The sequence below is a fragment of the Portunus trituberculatus genome, chromosome 35, assembly GCF_017591435.1.
Source record: "Portunus trituberculatus isolate SZX2019 chromosome 35, ASM1759143v1, whole genome shotgun sequence".
Lineage (NCBI taxonomy): Eukaryota > Metazoa > Arthropoda > Malacostraca > Decapoda > Portunidae > Portunus > Portunus trituberculatus.
The window spans coordinates 6362641-6380140 of record NC_059289.1 but is presented as its reverse complement, the minus strand read 5'-3'; the positions used below and the strand labels follow the sequence as shown (position 1 = coordinate 6380140).

The following is a 17500-nucleotide window of genomic DNA, read 5'->3' as shown; positions in this document are numbered from 1 at the left end:
AAACTGCAAAATCTATTCTGTTACATCCCCTTCTTACTTTCATGCGTTTTAAAAAGAACCCCTTTACATTTCTTAACGGTGTTAATTGTTGCTTATCGCAGTGAAAGAGTTAAGAGGTGCACTTCACTCTACGGTAACGGCTCAAGTAATTCCCGATCACGAAGCCAAACTCGTCACCTTTGCTTCTTATGAGTGACGAGTGTGTGAGTTTAGCAATTTGGATGAGGAAGGTATCAAGTGCCGTTGGATCAGTTAAAAAGAAACGCCCTTCATCACTCTACTGGCGACTCAAGTCACTCCTTATGTCGAAACCAAACTCGTGTCCTTGTCTTTAATCAGCGAGGAGGGTCTGTGGCGCCGTCAGTGATGTATCGCCGCTATGAATCAATTCAACACACGCTTTTTCATTCCCCTTCCCTCAATGGCCACAACTCTCCACCGCCCATACATTCCACGGCCTCCCAAGTATCAGGAAAATGTATTAACTTGGCGGACATCACCCATTATTACCTCTTTTAGCTCTTAATGTCCGCTAGTAATGATAACAACATGTCGTTAATATTACCTTTTTCTTCTCTTTTCTCTTCTTTTTTTTTGTCTCCTCCTCCCCTTCCTTTTGAGAAACATTCATATTTTTTCTTCTTTTCTCGTTTCGTTCTTCTTTTTCTTCCTCCTCCTCTGGTTTCTGTTTATTTTTTGTTCTTCTTGTCCTCTTTTTCCTATTTTCTTTCTTTCCTTTTCTTTCTTTCTTTTCTCCTACCCCTTCATCTTCTCCTCTTTATCATTCTGCTATTTCTTCTATTCCTTCATCTACGCTATAGATGATAGCAACTACAACAACAACTACAACAACAACAACAGCAACAACAACACCAACAACAACAACAACAACAACAACAACAACAACAATACGCCACAAAACCCGATCTTTTCTCCCTGACCTTCCCTCTTCTCGTTCTCCTGAGACACACAACACCAACGATCTCATTTTTTCCTTCCTTCTTCTTCCCAAATAATGAACGTTAGCTACAAACAACATACCGTAAACATGACCTTTACTACCTTCCTCCTCTTCCTCCTCCTCCTCCTCCTCCTCCTCCTCTTGGGACACACAACACCACACACCCTCCACCTCCTGAGCTATCTTTTCACTCCTCATTTTTTTTTCCCCACAATCCCTCCCCGTCTGATGTTGCAATCTTAGTTCAAAACACAGCAATTTTTCTAAGTCTCCCCAGTTATCATCGGTCTCAATTTCCATCCAGTTATGCGGGGAACATTGCGTCGACGGGAGGGACGTGAAAGAAAACGAGGTAGATGTAGAAGAGGCAGAAAATGAGAGTATTTGGTGCAAGGGTGTGGCTGGGAGGGAATGAGAAGCGGGAGGAAAGACGAGAAGACTATAGGGAAGGCCGGTGAGGGTGATGGGAGATTGGGGGGGGGGAGAGCAAGTAAGGGTAGGTGAGGGCTGAGGTTGCAAGAAGGAGCACTGGCCTGACAAGCTGTGACGTCACTACAAGTTTACATTGACCGTGAAAACCCGTTGTCGAGAAGAAAACGGAGGAGGAGGAGAAGGAAGAAGAGGAGGAATAGAAGGGGAGGGAGAGAAAGGAAAATCATAGCCAAGACCAGAAAGAAAATAGGAAAAAAAAGAAGAGAAAGGAATAAAAAAATGTGCAAAAATCAATAAGAGAGAGATGATACGATAAGAGAAAGAAAATAGAACAGGATTGGGGAAGATGAAAAGTTAATATGAACAGACGACAGGAGGAGGAGGAGGAGGAGGAGGAGGAGGAGGAGGAGGGAAGATAAGAGTAGCGCAGAAAAGACAAGTAATCTAAGAGAAGAGGAAGAAGAAGGGTACGAAGAAGAGACGAAGAGGGAGGGGAAATGTAACTGTCACACTGAGGTGAATGGAATGCTGAGTGATGTAGAGATGGGGATGAAAGAGGACATATGAGGTATAGAGGGGATGGGGAGGAGAGGGAGGGGAGAGAAGTAAGGATGGGTGAGGGAAGGATGGAGGGGAAGATTCACACTTTAAACCGGAAAATCAAGTTCTATATATATTTTTTTACTGTGTGTGCTCCTTTTTCTTTCGGTGGATTAAAGGTAGAGGTCAGTGGTGTGTGTGTGTGTGTGTGTGTGTGTGTGTGTGTGTGTGTGTGTGTGTGTAGGAAAAATCTTGCCTAATACTGTTGAGAGATGAAGTTGTTTACCATCCCCCTAAACACACACACACACACACACACACACACAATAAAGGCTGGGAGAGAGAGAGGGAGGGAGAAAGGGAGGGGAGGAGAGGAGGGGGAGATAAGAGGGTGACGGAGACGGTGATGTAACACTCCTAAGTACTGGTAACATAACTGACGCAACAATATGCTGTGTGTGTGTGTGTGTGTGTGTGTGTGTGTGTGTGTGTGTGTGTGTGTGTGTGTGTGTGTGTGTGCTACTTTCCTCCTTCTCTCTTCTCCCTCCCTCCCTTCCCTCTCATAACCTTCTCCTTACTAGCAACAACACCAATAACAACATGACTCAGCAAGCACAGGAGGAGGAGGAGGAGGAGGAGGAGGAGGAGGAGGCAGGTAACAGTACAGCTTCAGGTGAATGTATCTCGTCATGTAACGTAAGATAATTATTCCAACTGATTTTTACCCGAGTCTTGACATCCTAACTTCTCTCTCTCTCTCTCTCTCTCTCTCTCTCTCTCTCTCTCTCTCTCTCTCTCTCTCTCTCTCTCTTGACACACCTTCCCTCATCTTGTTTTGACACTACTCCTTCCCTTCTTTCTTGCTTCCCTTCCTTCTCCACCTTGACAGATTTCCATCCTTCTCATATTCTCTCTTGTCTTAAAATTCCTTCTTTCATTTCTCATTTTCCCCCATTTTCTCATCCACTGCCTTCATTCCTCTTCCTCCTCCTCCTTTCCTCCCTCTCATCTATACCCTCATTACTCTCTCTTCTCTTCTACTCTCCTCATTTATCTACCCTCACCATCCTATACTTCTCAAACACACCCACTTGCCCTCCTCCTCCCTTCCCCTTACCTCCCCTCTTCCCCAATCTTCCTCCCACACATCATCCCCTCACGTAGCCGAAAAATAAGTCCACCTTCTGGTTTCCATAGAGGCGAGAGCACCACCAAACAGCGTGGGATTATCACCTCTGGGACACCATTGACCTTCCTTACAGTGCTGTGTTACCAAGTCGCGTGCAGCTTCCCGCCCACACCGCTAGCGTGGGCGGGGTGGTGGAGTGATGTGGGGGGAGGAGTGCAAGGCGTTTGGTATGGGTGGAGATGACAGTGGGAGGGTGGGTGGAGGAGGGATGGGTTAGTAGTGGAGTTGGGAGTGAAGAGGAGGACAAACAGGGTGGGCGGGCGAGCAGGATATTAGGTGCACCTCAAGCCCACCCGAGAGTAGAGGGAGCACAAAGGAGGACAAAGGAAGAGCAAACAGCGGCATACGTGTTGGCACTTCGGACGCTGTTTAAGAGGCAGGGAGGAAAGAAGAGACGGGAGGAAGAAAGTATAGAGCAAGAGAGAAATGTGTTGGGAGTTTTAAAAGAGATAGCGAGGAGTAAGACACGGGGAGAAGATGAGGAAGGAAAGTACGAAGAGGGCAAGAGAATTAAATGTTTCGAGAAAGATTACAGAAGATGGAAAGGAACAAGAGAGGGATGAGAAGCAGCTTTATAGGAGAAAAAAAAGCGAAGAATAAGACAAGAAGAGAAGGAAAAGGAAGGATATCACGAAACAGAAAGCAGTACATTTAAAACTTTGCCGAAAGAAAGATAGACAGAAGACAGAAAGCAACAAGAGAGGAAGGTGTAGAAGCTATAAAGAATAAGATAGCAAAAAATATGTAAAAGATGTAGAGAAAAAAAGGACAAGAAATACCAACAGATCAAAAGAATTAAGAATTTCAAGGAAGGTAAACAGAAGATGGAAGGAAACAAGAGGAAGAAGGAAGGAAAGAGTAAGAGGACATGCAATGAGGTGTAAGGGTACTAACATACATAATTAGACACAAGGAAAGGAGAGTGACACGAGAGGCCACAATGGGAGGTAGGAACAAAGAAAACAGGAGATAGCACTAGACAGAATGAGAGTGAGGAATGAAGGCACTGATAAGGAGACGAAGGAAGCAAAGAGAGAAAGAGTAAGAGAAAACAGGAGACAACGAAAGCAGATAAGAGAAAATAAATGACATGTACAAAAAGAAGAAATTAACGGAATAAAGAGAAGATTGCTAGGAAAGAGAAAAAAAAATGTGAAATATAAAGTAGTAAGAGGTAGATTAGTGGAAAAGAAGAGAAGAGAAGAGAGAGAACTGAGTAGAGTGGAGTCAAAAATAAAACAAAAAGAACTAGGAAAGGAAGAATTAAGGAAGGAAGGAGGGAAGGAAGAAAGAAAGAAAAGAAAGGAAGGAAGGAATGAAGGAAGGAAGGAAGGAAGGAAGGAAGGAAGGAAGGAAGGAAGGAAGGAAGGAAGGAAGGATGGAAAGGAGGAAAGGAGGGTGGGAGGGAGAAAAGAAAGAAGGAAGGAAGGAAGGAAGGAGAGAAGGGAGGGAGGGAGGGAGGGAGGAAGGGAGAAAAGAAGGAAGGAAGGAAGGAAGGAAGGAAGGAAGGAAGGCAGGAAGGAAAGAAAGAAGGAAGGAAGGAAGGGAGATAGGAGGGAAAGGGAGGGAACAGGAGTAGACAAGAGGGAGTTAGATAAGGGCAGGGGGCGGCAGGTAGGCAGGCAGTACAACACACATGATTGGCCCCATCAGATAGCCTCCCACCCTACACCCTCCCACCCTACACCATATACACCCCTGTCCCTACACCCACCCTACACCCTACCACCCTACACCCTCCTTCCCTACGCCTTTCCAGTAGTCCGTCCATCAGGGAGGAAAAAAATATCAACAAAAAATCACCTTCGCCAAAAAAGGAGATATTAGCTCGTGGCGTCTCAACTTCCCACACACACATTAGTCCCTCCCTCCCCATGTCCCCCTCCACCTCCTCCCCATTGCCTCTCCCATGGTCAGGCGGCTCGTGGGTCAAAAATAAGAGCTCAGGTTGCCCGTGTTGCTTCGTGAGTACTTGTTCCGAAGCCTGATGGGATCTCGGTGTGAGTTGGAATCTCTGGACTTTGGTTGACTTGCTGAGAGAAAACGAGAGTGGGGAGAAAAAATAGTGATGGGTTTTGATGAGATTGTTTTGCGGGTAAGTGATGCAATGGTGTGAGGAGTTGGAGGAGGAGGAGGAGGAGGAGGAGGAGGAGGAGGAGGAGGAGGAGGAGGAGGGGGAGAGGGTAAAGGAATGTCAAGATAACCCACAAACAACACGACAGGTTAGGAAACGATAACCTTTCCCTCAATTTTTTTATTCCCAACGCTCGAGAATTGAGATAGAGATGCGGGCGTGACGTCACCAGCGTCTCTCTCTCTCTCTCTCTCTCTCTCTCTCTCTCTCTCTCTCTCTCTCTCTCTGAAATCTGTCTATTTGATCATTTGATGTGAGCGACGAACGGAGACGAAGGGTGTGTGTGTGTGTGTGTGTGTGTGTGTGTGTGTGTGTGTGTGTGTGTGTGTGTGTGTGTGTGAGTTTGTCACGCGCGCGCGAAGGACGTAACATGTTCTTTCCTCATTACTTAAGATTCTCCCCCTCCTCCTCTTCCTTTCCCTCCCCCCCTCTCTCTCTCTCTCTCTCTCTCTCTCTCTCTCTCTCTCTCTCTCTCTCTCTCTCTCTCCTTACCTTTCCTAAACTGTTTCGACCTCCCTAACCTAACCTAACCTCACCACCACCACCACCACCACCTCCTTCACCTCCTTCACCTCCTCCTAGGCACCATTAATCTTCGTCAGTATCTCGTCGAGCTTCGAACCAACTAATTTTGGGCACGACTCCTCGGACACCCAGGCCAGTGGTTCCCTAGGAGGCGTGGCAGACGGAGGGAGGCAGAGGGAGAGGCAGGGCAAAAGAGGCAGAGGGAAAGGGAGGGATAGGACTTAACACGTAAAGAGAAACGGTGAGGAGCATATGGGAAAGGAACAGCTAAGGAAGAAAAAGAAGAGAAAATAAAAGCGAGGAGAGAAATTTTGTAAAGATATGGAAAGGAGGAGAAGAATGAAAACGAGAAGCAGACATGTGTGAGAAGAAATGAGATGATAGTGAGGAATGAAAGGGAAAGTTGAAGAAAGAGGAGAGAGAAGAACAGAAGATGAATAACAAGTACAAGCAATAGTAATGGAAGGGGAAGAAGAAGAAGGAGAAAGAGTTATGACGTAAAGAGAAAGGAAAACGGAAAGGATGAGATAAAGTAAAAAGAAAGGAAGGAGAAGGATTGAAGAGAAAAGGAAAAGAGAGGGAAAGGAGAAGAAAAATGAGGAATGAAAACGAAAAACAAGAGGAATTATGAAATGAGAGGAAAACTGAAGAAAGAAAATACCCGAAAGAAAGAAACAGATTCATAACTTCAGAGGCAGAATAGATGAGAGAGAGAGAGAGAGAGAGAGAGAGAGAGAGAGAGAGAGAGAGAGAGAGAGAGAGAGAACTGTAAATGCATAACGGAATAGGAACAATTATTACGAGACAAAACTAATCACATTCTTAACACATCTCCCATGAACATAACGTCTCCCCTCCCCTCTACCCCTCTCTTCCCTCTCCCTCTCTCCGCCTCCCCTCTCCCTCTCTCCCCTTCCTCTCTCCCTTCTCTATCACTACATTATGTCCACCACAAGGAATGTTCACCGCTCACCATTGCCTCATTGTCACCCACGCACGGTTCATCTTAAGCTCCTCAGTAGTAGTAGTAGTAGTAGTAGTAGTAGTAGTAGTAGTAGTAGTAGTAATAGTAGTAGTAGTAGTAGTAGTAGAAGTGTGAAAAGTTTATGACCCCTATTTGTTTGAAAAGAGACACACACACACACACACACACACACACACACACAAACACCAGCCACTACCTACTCCTCCATTTCGCTCCACCATGCCTTCTACTCCCATACACTCAGCAAACAACAGGGCGGGGAAAAAAGAGAAGGAGGAATGTCAGTGGCCTCATCAGCTATGCAGAGACGCGAACCAGCCTCCTCCCCTTCAACAAGGCCAAGGTCACGCAGAAGGAGGAGGAGGAGGAGTTGAAGAAGGCATGTTTAGGAGGCAAGGAAACGCAAAGAAAAGAGAGAGAGAGAGAGAGAGAGAGAGAGAGAGAGAGAGAGAGAGAGAGAGAGAGAGAGAGAGAGAGAGAGAGAGAGAGACAGACAGACAGACAGACAGGCAAACAGCTACAGAGACAGAGACAGACACAGAGACAGAGACAGAGACAGAGACAGAGAAAGACAGCGAGAGACAGAGACAGAGAAAGACAGAGAGACCGAGAGACAGAAAGAGAGAGGGAAAGTGTGTGTGTTTATCAATGAGTGAATGAATGCCACACTAACGAAAGCGAACAGCGAGAGGAAGAAGCTGAAGGTAAACAACATCGAGAGGAAAAGTGACGAGAACACAAAGGAGGCAGAAGAAGAAGAGTAGGACAAGAAGAGCTGGCCAAAAAAAAGGCGAGTAGGCGAAGACCGGATTAAGATGAGGCACAGGACAAAGACGAGGAGGAGGAGGAGTACGAAGAAGACTTATACGAGAAGAAGAGACTTGATATGCAGGATGAGGCGAGAAGATGAAGAGGAGGATAGAGATGAGAAAAGGAAGAAGACGAAGAGAAGGAGAAGGAGAAGAAGGAAGAATAAACGAAAGATTTATACGAAAAGTAATATGAATGAATTGAGGAGAAGATTAAAAGAAAAAAACAAAAGGAAGACGAAGAGGAATAAAAGGAAAAGAAGAAAAGAATAAGAGTGAATCGAGGAGAAAAGAAAAGGGAAGAACAAGAAAAAGAAAAACAAGAAAACCAAGAGGAGAATGAAGAAAAAGAAAATTGAACTAATGAGAAAAGGAAAGAAAAATGATGAGAAGAACAAGAAGAGAAAGAAAATAAAAAAAAAGACTAAGGAGAGAAAAACAATGATAAGAAGAACTCGAGAAAAAAAAAAGAACAAAAACATAAAACTGAAAAGAAAAAAAACAAGGATAAGAACAAGAAGAAAACGAAGAAAAAGAACAAAAAAATAAACTAAGGAGAGAAAAAAAAAGAACAGAAAGAGGAAAAGGGAGAAAATACAAGAGGATAAAGAGGAAAAGAGGCGTTCCCCAGGTGTTCTATCCCAAGCCAGTCAACCCGCAACACTTCCTGCAACGCCCAACAAATATTTCTTCCCATGCCTGCCTTCGTCTTCGCCTCCTTCAGCTTAACTGTTCGCACTTGCCCCGTAAAGTACCGACGTGTCCGGAGATGCGTGACTTACACACACGAAACACCTGTAAATAGTACGGTGTGTGCGTGTGTGTGTGTGTGTGTGTGTGTGTGTGTGTGTGTGTGTGTGTGTGTGTGTGGGTCAGTGTGGGAGGAGAGTGAAGGTCAGTTAGAGTCTGGTCTTCTGCGAGAGAGAGAGAGAGAGAGAGAGAGAGAGAGAGAGAGAGAGAGAGAGAGAGAGAGAGAGAGAGAGAGAGATGAAACACAACCAGGAAATCATAACGTCTTAATAATGTCAGATGCAAAACGTGTGAATGACGTGTTTTTTGTTCGTGCGTGCGTGCGCAGTCTGCATCCTGTGTGTGTGTGTGTGTGTGTGTGTGTGTGTGTGTGTGTGTGTGTGTGTGTGTGTGTGTGTGTGTGTGTGTGTGTGTGTGTGTGTGTGTGTGTGTGTGTGTGTGTGTGTTTGTGTGATTTACTAATTTGATTGAAGAGAGAGAGAGAGAGAGAGAGAGAGAGAGAGAGAGAGAGAGAGAGAGAGAGAGAGAGAGAGAGAGAGAGAGAGAGAGAGAGAGAGACGGTGTAAACAAAGTGGAGACATCATAGGTGGCTGAGCGGGAAGGTAGGAGGAGGAGGATAGGGGAGATGGGGAGGAGGGAGAGGAGAAAGGGATGGGAGGCAGTAACATCCTTTTAGCTAAATAAGGTGAGGGAGTGAACCGCCTCAGGTTATACAGGATGGGAGAACTTCACCTGCCCTTTGGTTCCCCTCGTCTCCCTCTCCCTCTCTCTCTCTCTCTCTCTCTCTCTCTGAGCATACCGTTTTCTCCCCGCCCTTTACACACACACACACACATACATACACATCTCTCTGGCCAAACTTCCCTCTCTTTGCTCTCTCTGACCTTTTAATCACCCTTTTCTGGCTCTCCCCGCCTCTCCCCGCCTCTCCCTTCCCGCTGCTCGCTGCTCCTTGTCTACCTGCCCCTGTCGCCCCTTGCACGGGTGGCTGCGGCCTTGATAATGATTATATTGCCCGCCTTACACTCACTCCCTCGCTGGAAAAACGTCCACTTCTCCGCCCTGACGTCACGCTCTTGAATAGGAAGCACGGAGAACAATGCTGGTGATAATCAAAAAGAAAATGAAGAGTTACGCGTATCTAAATTGGTGAGCGCGTGTGTAAAGTTGTTGTGATGGTTGATGGTTTTTGTTCGGTTGTCTTTCCATTTGCTGATTGTTTGTAATGTTTTAAGGAAGGTTTTGGTGTTTTATCTCCAGGTTTATAAGGTTCTAGTGGAAGTTACTGTGTTTTTCTAAGACGGTTGATGATTCTAGCTGGTTAACGATGATTCTATATTACCAGTAGGAAAAATATTCGACTGCTTATCTCTATAGGTTTTGAAAACAATTATGATGAAATTCTACAACGTTTGAAGAATCCGAGCGTGTCTAACCTCTCTTTCCTACTTCAACAGACTTCCGGCGAGTCCTGCTGAGCCCTGAGTGACAGTCTGGCCTCAACACAGCAGCAGTCATCCCTCAACACCTTCCTCCCTGGCCCACAGACTCCGGACATCCCAGGAGGAGCGGGACGGGCCCACTATCCTCTCCATCCTCTCTCCGGCGCACGAGTCGAGGCAAAAACAGGAAGGCTCACAGTGATAAAAGGTGAAGCGTCGCGGGACAGTAAGGAGTGTCTCAACAGGCGCCAGGACAGTGTGTGAGTGTGACTGTGAGAGTGAACCGCCGCCCACACATCCACGCCCAGATATCATATATACCGTGGGCGTGAGTGCCGCAGACCCACGTCCTCGCCCTTTCAGTGGCAGGGTGAGCGTGTTTGGGCGTTGGACAAGTCATATCATCACTACCTCCTCCGCCACCACCACCGCCACCGCCTCACCATGAAGACCCTCTACCTGGTGAGTGTTTCATTAGTGTTCTTACGCCACAAGGCCACGAGATGTGCTAAGGGAAGGAAGGAATGAGGAAAGACGAGTAAAGAGCCACAAACCGCTGTATTAAGCAGACCAGAGATGATGTTCCCGTGCTGGTGATGCTGCTAGTGATGAATACGTCGCAGGACTTCAAGGAATGTAAAGGTTGTGATGAAATTAGATGTTAGAAAATCAGAAAAGAGGAAAAAAGTGTATTTCAACTTGAATATGGGCTTCGGAAGTTATAGGAATGATAGATAAAGAAAACATTACTTGGAAAGTTAAATTAGGAATGCTGAGTATGTAAAGAAGGTGAGAAGCTAAAGATGGGGAGGATGAGAAAGCAGGATGATGTTATGAAATTACCAATGATTTCTGACAGTTACGAAGACGGAGAAAGAAAACAGGAGGATATCATAAACGTATTTGGAATTGAGATATTGAGTAAGCGAAAAAAAAAAATATGATAAAGACATAAAGAAACTAACAACTTACTAAGAAAATTCGTGAAAAGTAGACAAAATATTAGCATAATCATGAAAATATTGATCATCCAGCAAACAACAATACAACATACTAGAAACAAACGCAAGGGATTAAAAAATATATATAAACACAAAAAACTGCCAGCAAAAACGCAATCAAACCATTACATTATAACCAAAAAAAAAACAGCTTTACTAGAAACAAACACTAGGAATTAGAGAAGTTATAAAGACGAGTACCAGCAAAAGAGTCACCAGATAACTAGGCAGGTACTGAGAAGGTGCCATTTGCACAGGTGGCGGCGGGAAGACTAAAACAAAAACCAGAATTCGGAAATGCTTTTTTCTCTCACCACGACTAATTTCCAAGCCCACAGAGATGACTAGCGGGGTTTTCAAGAGTGTTTCTCCAGCTAATAATGTAGAAACCTTGTCAATCTGCCTCTAGAACCTTAAAAACTCCCTTCAAAACGCTCTGTCCTCTCACTACTATTTTCAAAGCCCACAGAGATGACTAGCGGGGTTTTCAAGAGTGTTTCTCCAACTAATAATGTAGAAACCTTGTCAATCTGCCTCTAGAACCTTAAAAACTCCCTTCAAAACGCTCTCTTCTCTCACTACTATTTTCCAAGGCCAAAGAGATGACTAGCGGGTCTTCAACAGTATTTCTTCAGTTAATAATGTAGAAATCTTGTCACTCTGCCTCTAGAACCGTAAAAACACCTTAAAAACTCGTGTAAATTTAAATAAAGCCTTTTGAATTAGTGGAAGTGACGTACAGAAGTGTATGAGAATACGAGACAAAGATGCGGGTATACCTGACGCTGCCACCTTCATTACGGGTCGTCTTGTGGGGTCTTTTGATTTGATTTTTACTTATTTTTCTTTTTTTTTTCTTAATGAGGTGTGAGGCAGGATTGGAAGGGGGAAGTAGGGTTGCTTTGTGCGTCAAGTGACCAGGGAGTAAAAGTGAATTCTCTCTCTCTCTCTCTCTCTCTCTCTCTCTCTCTCTCTCTCTCTCTCTCTTTTTTAATCAAGCTAAATGTACTTTCTCCTTTCTTTGTCTTTGTACTCAATTAAATTCTCTCTCTCTCTCTCTCTCTCTCTCTCTCTCTCTCTCTCTCTCTCTCTCTCTCTCTCTCTCTCTCATTCTTGTATCCTTTCCCTTTCAAATCATTCTTCTCTTACTATCTATCTTCCGCCATTACCACCACCACCTCTTCCTCTTCTTCTTCTTCCTCCTCTTCCTCCTCCTCCTCCTCCTCCTCCTCCTCCTCCTCCTCCTCCTCCTCCTTCCCGTGATTTCCTACTTCAGATGTCTTTCTATCCCGGAGGAAACCTGGCGAGGATAATAACGATGGGAGGAGGAGGAGGAGGAGGAGGAGGAGGAGGAAAACCGCCTACAGAACCAGCAATTGAGAGAGGGATAAACGAAGGAATGGAAGGAAGAAAGGATAAAGAGAGAGAGAGAGAGAGAGAGAGAGAGAGAGAGAGAGAATATTAGTGTACTGTCATATTCTCTCTCTCTCTCTCTCTCTCTCTCTCTCTCTCTCTCTCTCTCTCTCTCTCTCAAGCGAAATCATGTGAACGTAAAATCAAATTCCACGCCAACATGGTTACACACACACACACACACACACACACACACACACACACACACACACACACACACACACACACAGAAACAATATAGTTAATTATCAGAATCGTGGCTTTCAAAATTAGTTGAAGTCATGAGGGAGGAGGAGGAGGAGGAGGAGGAGGAGGAGGAGGAGGAGGAGGAGGAGGAGGAGGAGGAGGAGGAGGAGGAGGAGGAGGAGGAGGAGGAGGAGGAGGAAAGGGGAGGAGGAGGTGTCTTTCTGAGGTAACATGCGTCGAACAAACAAACAAATGCAAATTATATAACCAATAACCAAATCAGGCAACCATAAACAGAACACAAATATACGCAAAACAACAAAAAACAACAACAAAAACAAGCAGGATGTGGACGCAGCTGCATACAAAATATACACTCATACAACATATATATACCAATACATACATACATACAAACATACATAGTGACACATACATACACTCCCTGCACACACAAATGCACACACACGGTGGAAACATACACAGTGAGACAGTGAGACAGGGTTATTAGATTACACACACACACACACACACACACAGTAAACCCCCTTCCACCTATCCCCTTCAACACCTCCATCAGTCCACCAGGGGCCCGCCACTCCCAAGCCTCCTGTCAGCGTTCCTGCAACCACCAGTACACAAGAGGAAGGGAAAAGATGACTGAGTACCCTCGTAAATAATAAGCCTCGCCTCGCTTCACTACCTCGCTCAACCCACCTTAGCTTGCCATACTTTATCCTTCCGCATCTCAGACATCCCTCTTCATAGCACCGCCCACGCCCGTCACCACGCCCGCCAGTCATCTAACAGCCACTCCAAGGCACCAAAACACGGCCAGGTCACACAGTTTTTACGATAAGGCACATAATGTAAACACCTCTTTCTCCGCCTTTCCTGCCGTGCATCATCTCGTAGCTAAGCTTAAAACCACATGCTCACCTTTCCATCTTCATCCACGCGTATCTTCACCATCATCCCTTACAGCGCCGCCCACGACAATCAACACACCCACCAGGTATTCAACGCCACACTACGTCACCAAAACACGCCCACATCACACTATTTTCGCAATAAAGCACAAAATACAAACACTTTTTCCGCAGCCTAATCGCCGCTACGTGCAGTGTAGGGGTGGGCATATCACGTGACCGCTTCAATCAGTGCCCGCGCAGGTGTTACGTCACGATAGTTATGACGCCTCGCCGCTGATTGGCTGGTGATGACATAATAGTATAGGGCGCCAGCTTGAATGTGATAAGATGCATCTGTGTTATTTGGTGTACAGTTTCATTTTGTTTTGTTTGCTTTTTTATCTATTTGTTTTATATCGATAGAGTTATGTAGGCATTTGCATGTTACTAGATAACCTACACACATACACACACACACACACACACACACACACACACACACACACACACACACACACACACACGTAATCGACATTGAGAGAGCTAAGTCACTGATCTGAATTAGAGAGAGAGAGAGAGAGAGAGAGAGAGAGAGAGAGAGAGAAATACGATAGCAAACAAAATAATCTTATGTGCATATTATAGTTGATGTGTGTGTGTGTGTGTGTGTGTGTGTGTGTGTGTGTGTGTGTGTGTGTGTGGGTGTGGGTGTGTGTGCGTGGGTATGGGTGTGTGTGCGTGGGTATGGGTGTGTGTGCGTGGGTGTGGGTGTGGGTGTGGGTGTGTGTGTGTGGGTATGGATGTGGGTGTGGGTGTAGGAATGGGCGCTGCAGCAACCCGGCAGTGCTATGGGCGTGGTTTAAGGGGCGTTTTTGTGCGTGTTAATGGGACCGCCCATCATCCATCATCGCTACTATGGCAGACTCTCTCTCTCTCTCTCTCTCTCTCTCTCTCTCTCTCTCTCTCTCTCTCTCTCTCTCCCTGCATCAAATTTATCCTCCTTCTAACGTTCATTCTTTTTCCCTCCTCCTTCCTTATTCTCTCTATCCCTCCCCTCCTCCTCCCTCCTTCCTCCTCCCCTTCATTCTTCCTACCTCCCTTCCCTTCCTCTCTCCCTCACCGTATGTCCCTCTTCCGCATTTCCTTTCCCTCTCAACGCCTTCAGTAATTGCCTCGCCTCTTCTTCCTCTTTCCTCCATATTCTCCTTCCTGCTTCATCTCTCTTTTGTTTCTTTCTTCCCCTCAACAGTTTCATCAATAAAATACAAAAATTATTGATCTTTTTTCAGTTTCTTCTCTTTTTTACCTTTATTTAAGCCTTCATGCCATTCCTAACACACACACACACACACACACACACACACACACACACACACACACACACACACACACACACACACACACACACACACACACACACACACACACGAGAGGAAAAAGGAAATTAGTCTTTAATTCTTAAACAATTTCCCGAGGACCTTGACAGAGGAAGAGGACAAGAGAGGGGGAGGAGGAGAGGGAGGAGAGGAGGAGAAAGGGAAAGGGAGAAGATAGAAAGACAAGAGAATAATAAAAGGAAGATTAACAAGAGGAATAGAAAGATATGGAGTAATAGAAGATGTGTGTTTTATTTAGGAAATGAAAACAAGACGAAGGAGAAGAAGGAGGATGGGTAGGGGGGTGAGGAAGAAGCAGAAGAAGAGAAGACTCGTCCTTGACACCTGAAACTTGGAGGTGTGAAAAGAGGAACGAGCTGGGAACTTTTTAGGCAAGAGAAAACTTCGGAAAACAACCTTGACATCGAGGCGAAAGACGTGAGGTTAAAATAGAAGAATTGACGTGGGAAGGAAAAGAAGCAAACAGGATGGAAGGCACGTAGATAATGAAGGATGCAGGGTGAAGGATGAGAGAAGGAAAAAACGAAGGAAGAAATAAGGTAAAAAAAAAAACAGAGAGAGAAGGAGGAAAGAAAGAACGGTAAATTAACATCACAGAAAACACAAGAACAACATAGGTGAGGTGAACAGTAAAAGAGGAGGAGGAGGAGGAGGAGGAGGAGGAGGAGGAGGAGGAGGAGGAGGAGGAGGAGGAGGAGGAATGACTGAGTGGGAAATACCATTAAAGGGAGGGAGGGAATGAGGAAGGGAAATAGCATGACCGAGAACCTGGAGGCATGAGGAGATAAGAAGGGAGGGAGGGAAAAAATGTGAAAATAAAGGGAAAACGAATCATGAAAGAGGTAAATTGAGAAGACAGAGATAGAGAAGGGAGGGAAAAGTCAGAAAATAAGTATATTGAGGAAGTTGAGAAGGAAAAGTACAAATGATGGAGATGGAAAAGAATTGTGAAATGAAGGAAAAGGGAAACGATCAGGAAAGAATGCAATTTAAAAGCTGGAAGTGGGAAAAAAAAGGAAAAGACAAATAATGAAGAGATTAATTTAGCAGATGTTCTTTTATTTCATTCTTCTCTTTTCTCTCCCATCTTCACTTCTTCACATCCATTTATTACCTACCCTTTCCTTCCAAATCCTTTCCTCCTCCTCCTCCTCCTCCTCCTCCTCCTCCTCCTCCTCCTCCTCCTCCTCCTCCTCCTCTTTGTAAGTACCCAATGAGTTACTTCAAATTATTACTCTAAGATGCAGTGCTCACTTATCTTCCTCCCGCCCCCCCACCATTTCCTCTTACTTTCCCCTCACCTAACGCGGACATTGTTACGTGGAATCGCTATTTTTAGATTAATTTTTCTTGGTCACTCTCAACTCCGCCCTTTTCACACTGCACGTTTCCAGGATTGCCCCCGTCACGCTATTCCTGGAAGGCTCCCTAAGCTGCTGTCCAGTAAACATGATTATTGTGTGTGTTAGATCAGCTGATAGCGGGGAAGAGAGAGAGAGAGAGAGAGAGAGAGAGAGAGAGAGAGAGAGAGAGTGAGAGAGCATCCTGTCTGTCGTATACTCAAGGTCGCTTCTCGTTCCTTTCGATAACAAACTTCTTCCACTCTCTCTCTCTCTCTCTCTCTCTCTCTCTCTCTCTCTCTCTCTCTCTCTCTCTCTCTCAGTCCGAACAATCCTAACTCCATTTTTCAGTTCACAATATCATTTTTCTTTACGCATGAGTGATTTAGAACAACTTCATTGGTCAGTTCAGGGTAGCCGAGTGTTGTACCCAAGAAAGGCGTCGTTCTTCTAACACAAACATTACTGCTATACAAAGAAGCATTGATATCATTCCACATAAACATCAAGTAACAGTAGATAATGCCTTTCTTCTACTATTTTACATTATAGAGTTAAACATCTACTATAATTTACTCCTTCAGTACTGGAACGCGTTTTTATCTTGAGATTTGTGTACGATTAGATTATTTTTATTGACATTAAGAAGAGTCTATGGAGTTCAGAAGATTAATAGCCAGAGTCTTCACTATTTTAATCCCCCACATGAGTTTCTGAAGCTGTACAAAATCACTAAATAGTCAGCAGAATTAATATAGTAACGCTTCATGGTACTGAAGGGGTTAATGCAGTGAACTCAAACAGCATAACCACAAAAAACATGTGCTTATGCTTGAAATCCATCGAAAATATCAAAAAGCTTAAAAATTTGATGCTGTTCCTCGGTTACTTTTCATCAGGAGAGGCAGCGCAATCTTGTAACCCTCAGCTGGCGTCAGTTGGCCTTGCTGATACGGCGCCAGCACTCGCCCATCTGTTTAAATGGCTCAGATATCAAAACAAATAGCCGCGTAGTGACTCCTGAAGGTTAAGTCACTGATAGCCATCCACTCCTTCTATATAAAGTCCTACATATTACTTCACCCTTACAAATCACACCCACGCTTCTCCTGCTTAAATGAAAGAAAATGGTTTATCCGCCCGTGCGCCACCCAGCCACACCCATCCCTGCACCCACGCCCGCCGGCCAGGGACACACCCACGCCCATAGCCAGAAGCACAAGGTCGGCCATGGCAGCTCGAGTCTTCCTGTTCCACTCGTGAGATGCAAGATGTCGATGCTGAAAGACCTCAAGGCAGCACTCTAAGCCATTTCAGTATAGTTTTCTCGCTTACTCACGCACACACACACACACACACACACACACACACACACACACACACACACACACACACACACACACACACACACACACACACACACTACTGTAAGGACAAAGATGAACTAGATAAGCCACAAATTTGAAGACAGATGTGTTATTATTA

At 45.0% G+C, this 17500-nt stretch overlaps 1 protein-coding gene across 2 annotated transcripts in view; it reads left to right on the top strand.

Moving 5' to 3' along the window:
* LOC123512982 (UPF0746 protein DDB_G0281095-like) overlaps window positions 1-17500 on the top strand; it is a 111586-nt gene that overhangs the window by 52076 nt on the left and 42010 nt on the right. For both annotated transcript variants that reach the window (XM_045269747.1, XM_045269746.1), the window contains one exon: window positions 9783-10229. In XM_045269747.1, the coding sequence (XP_045125682.1) occupies window positions 10212-10229 (18 nt within the window). In that variant the 5' untranslated portion in view covers window positions 9783-10211. The remainder of the gene's footprint in view (window positions 1-9782; window positions 10230-17500) is intronic.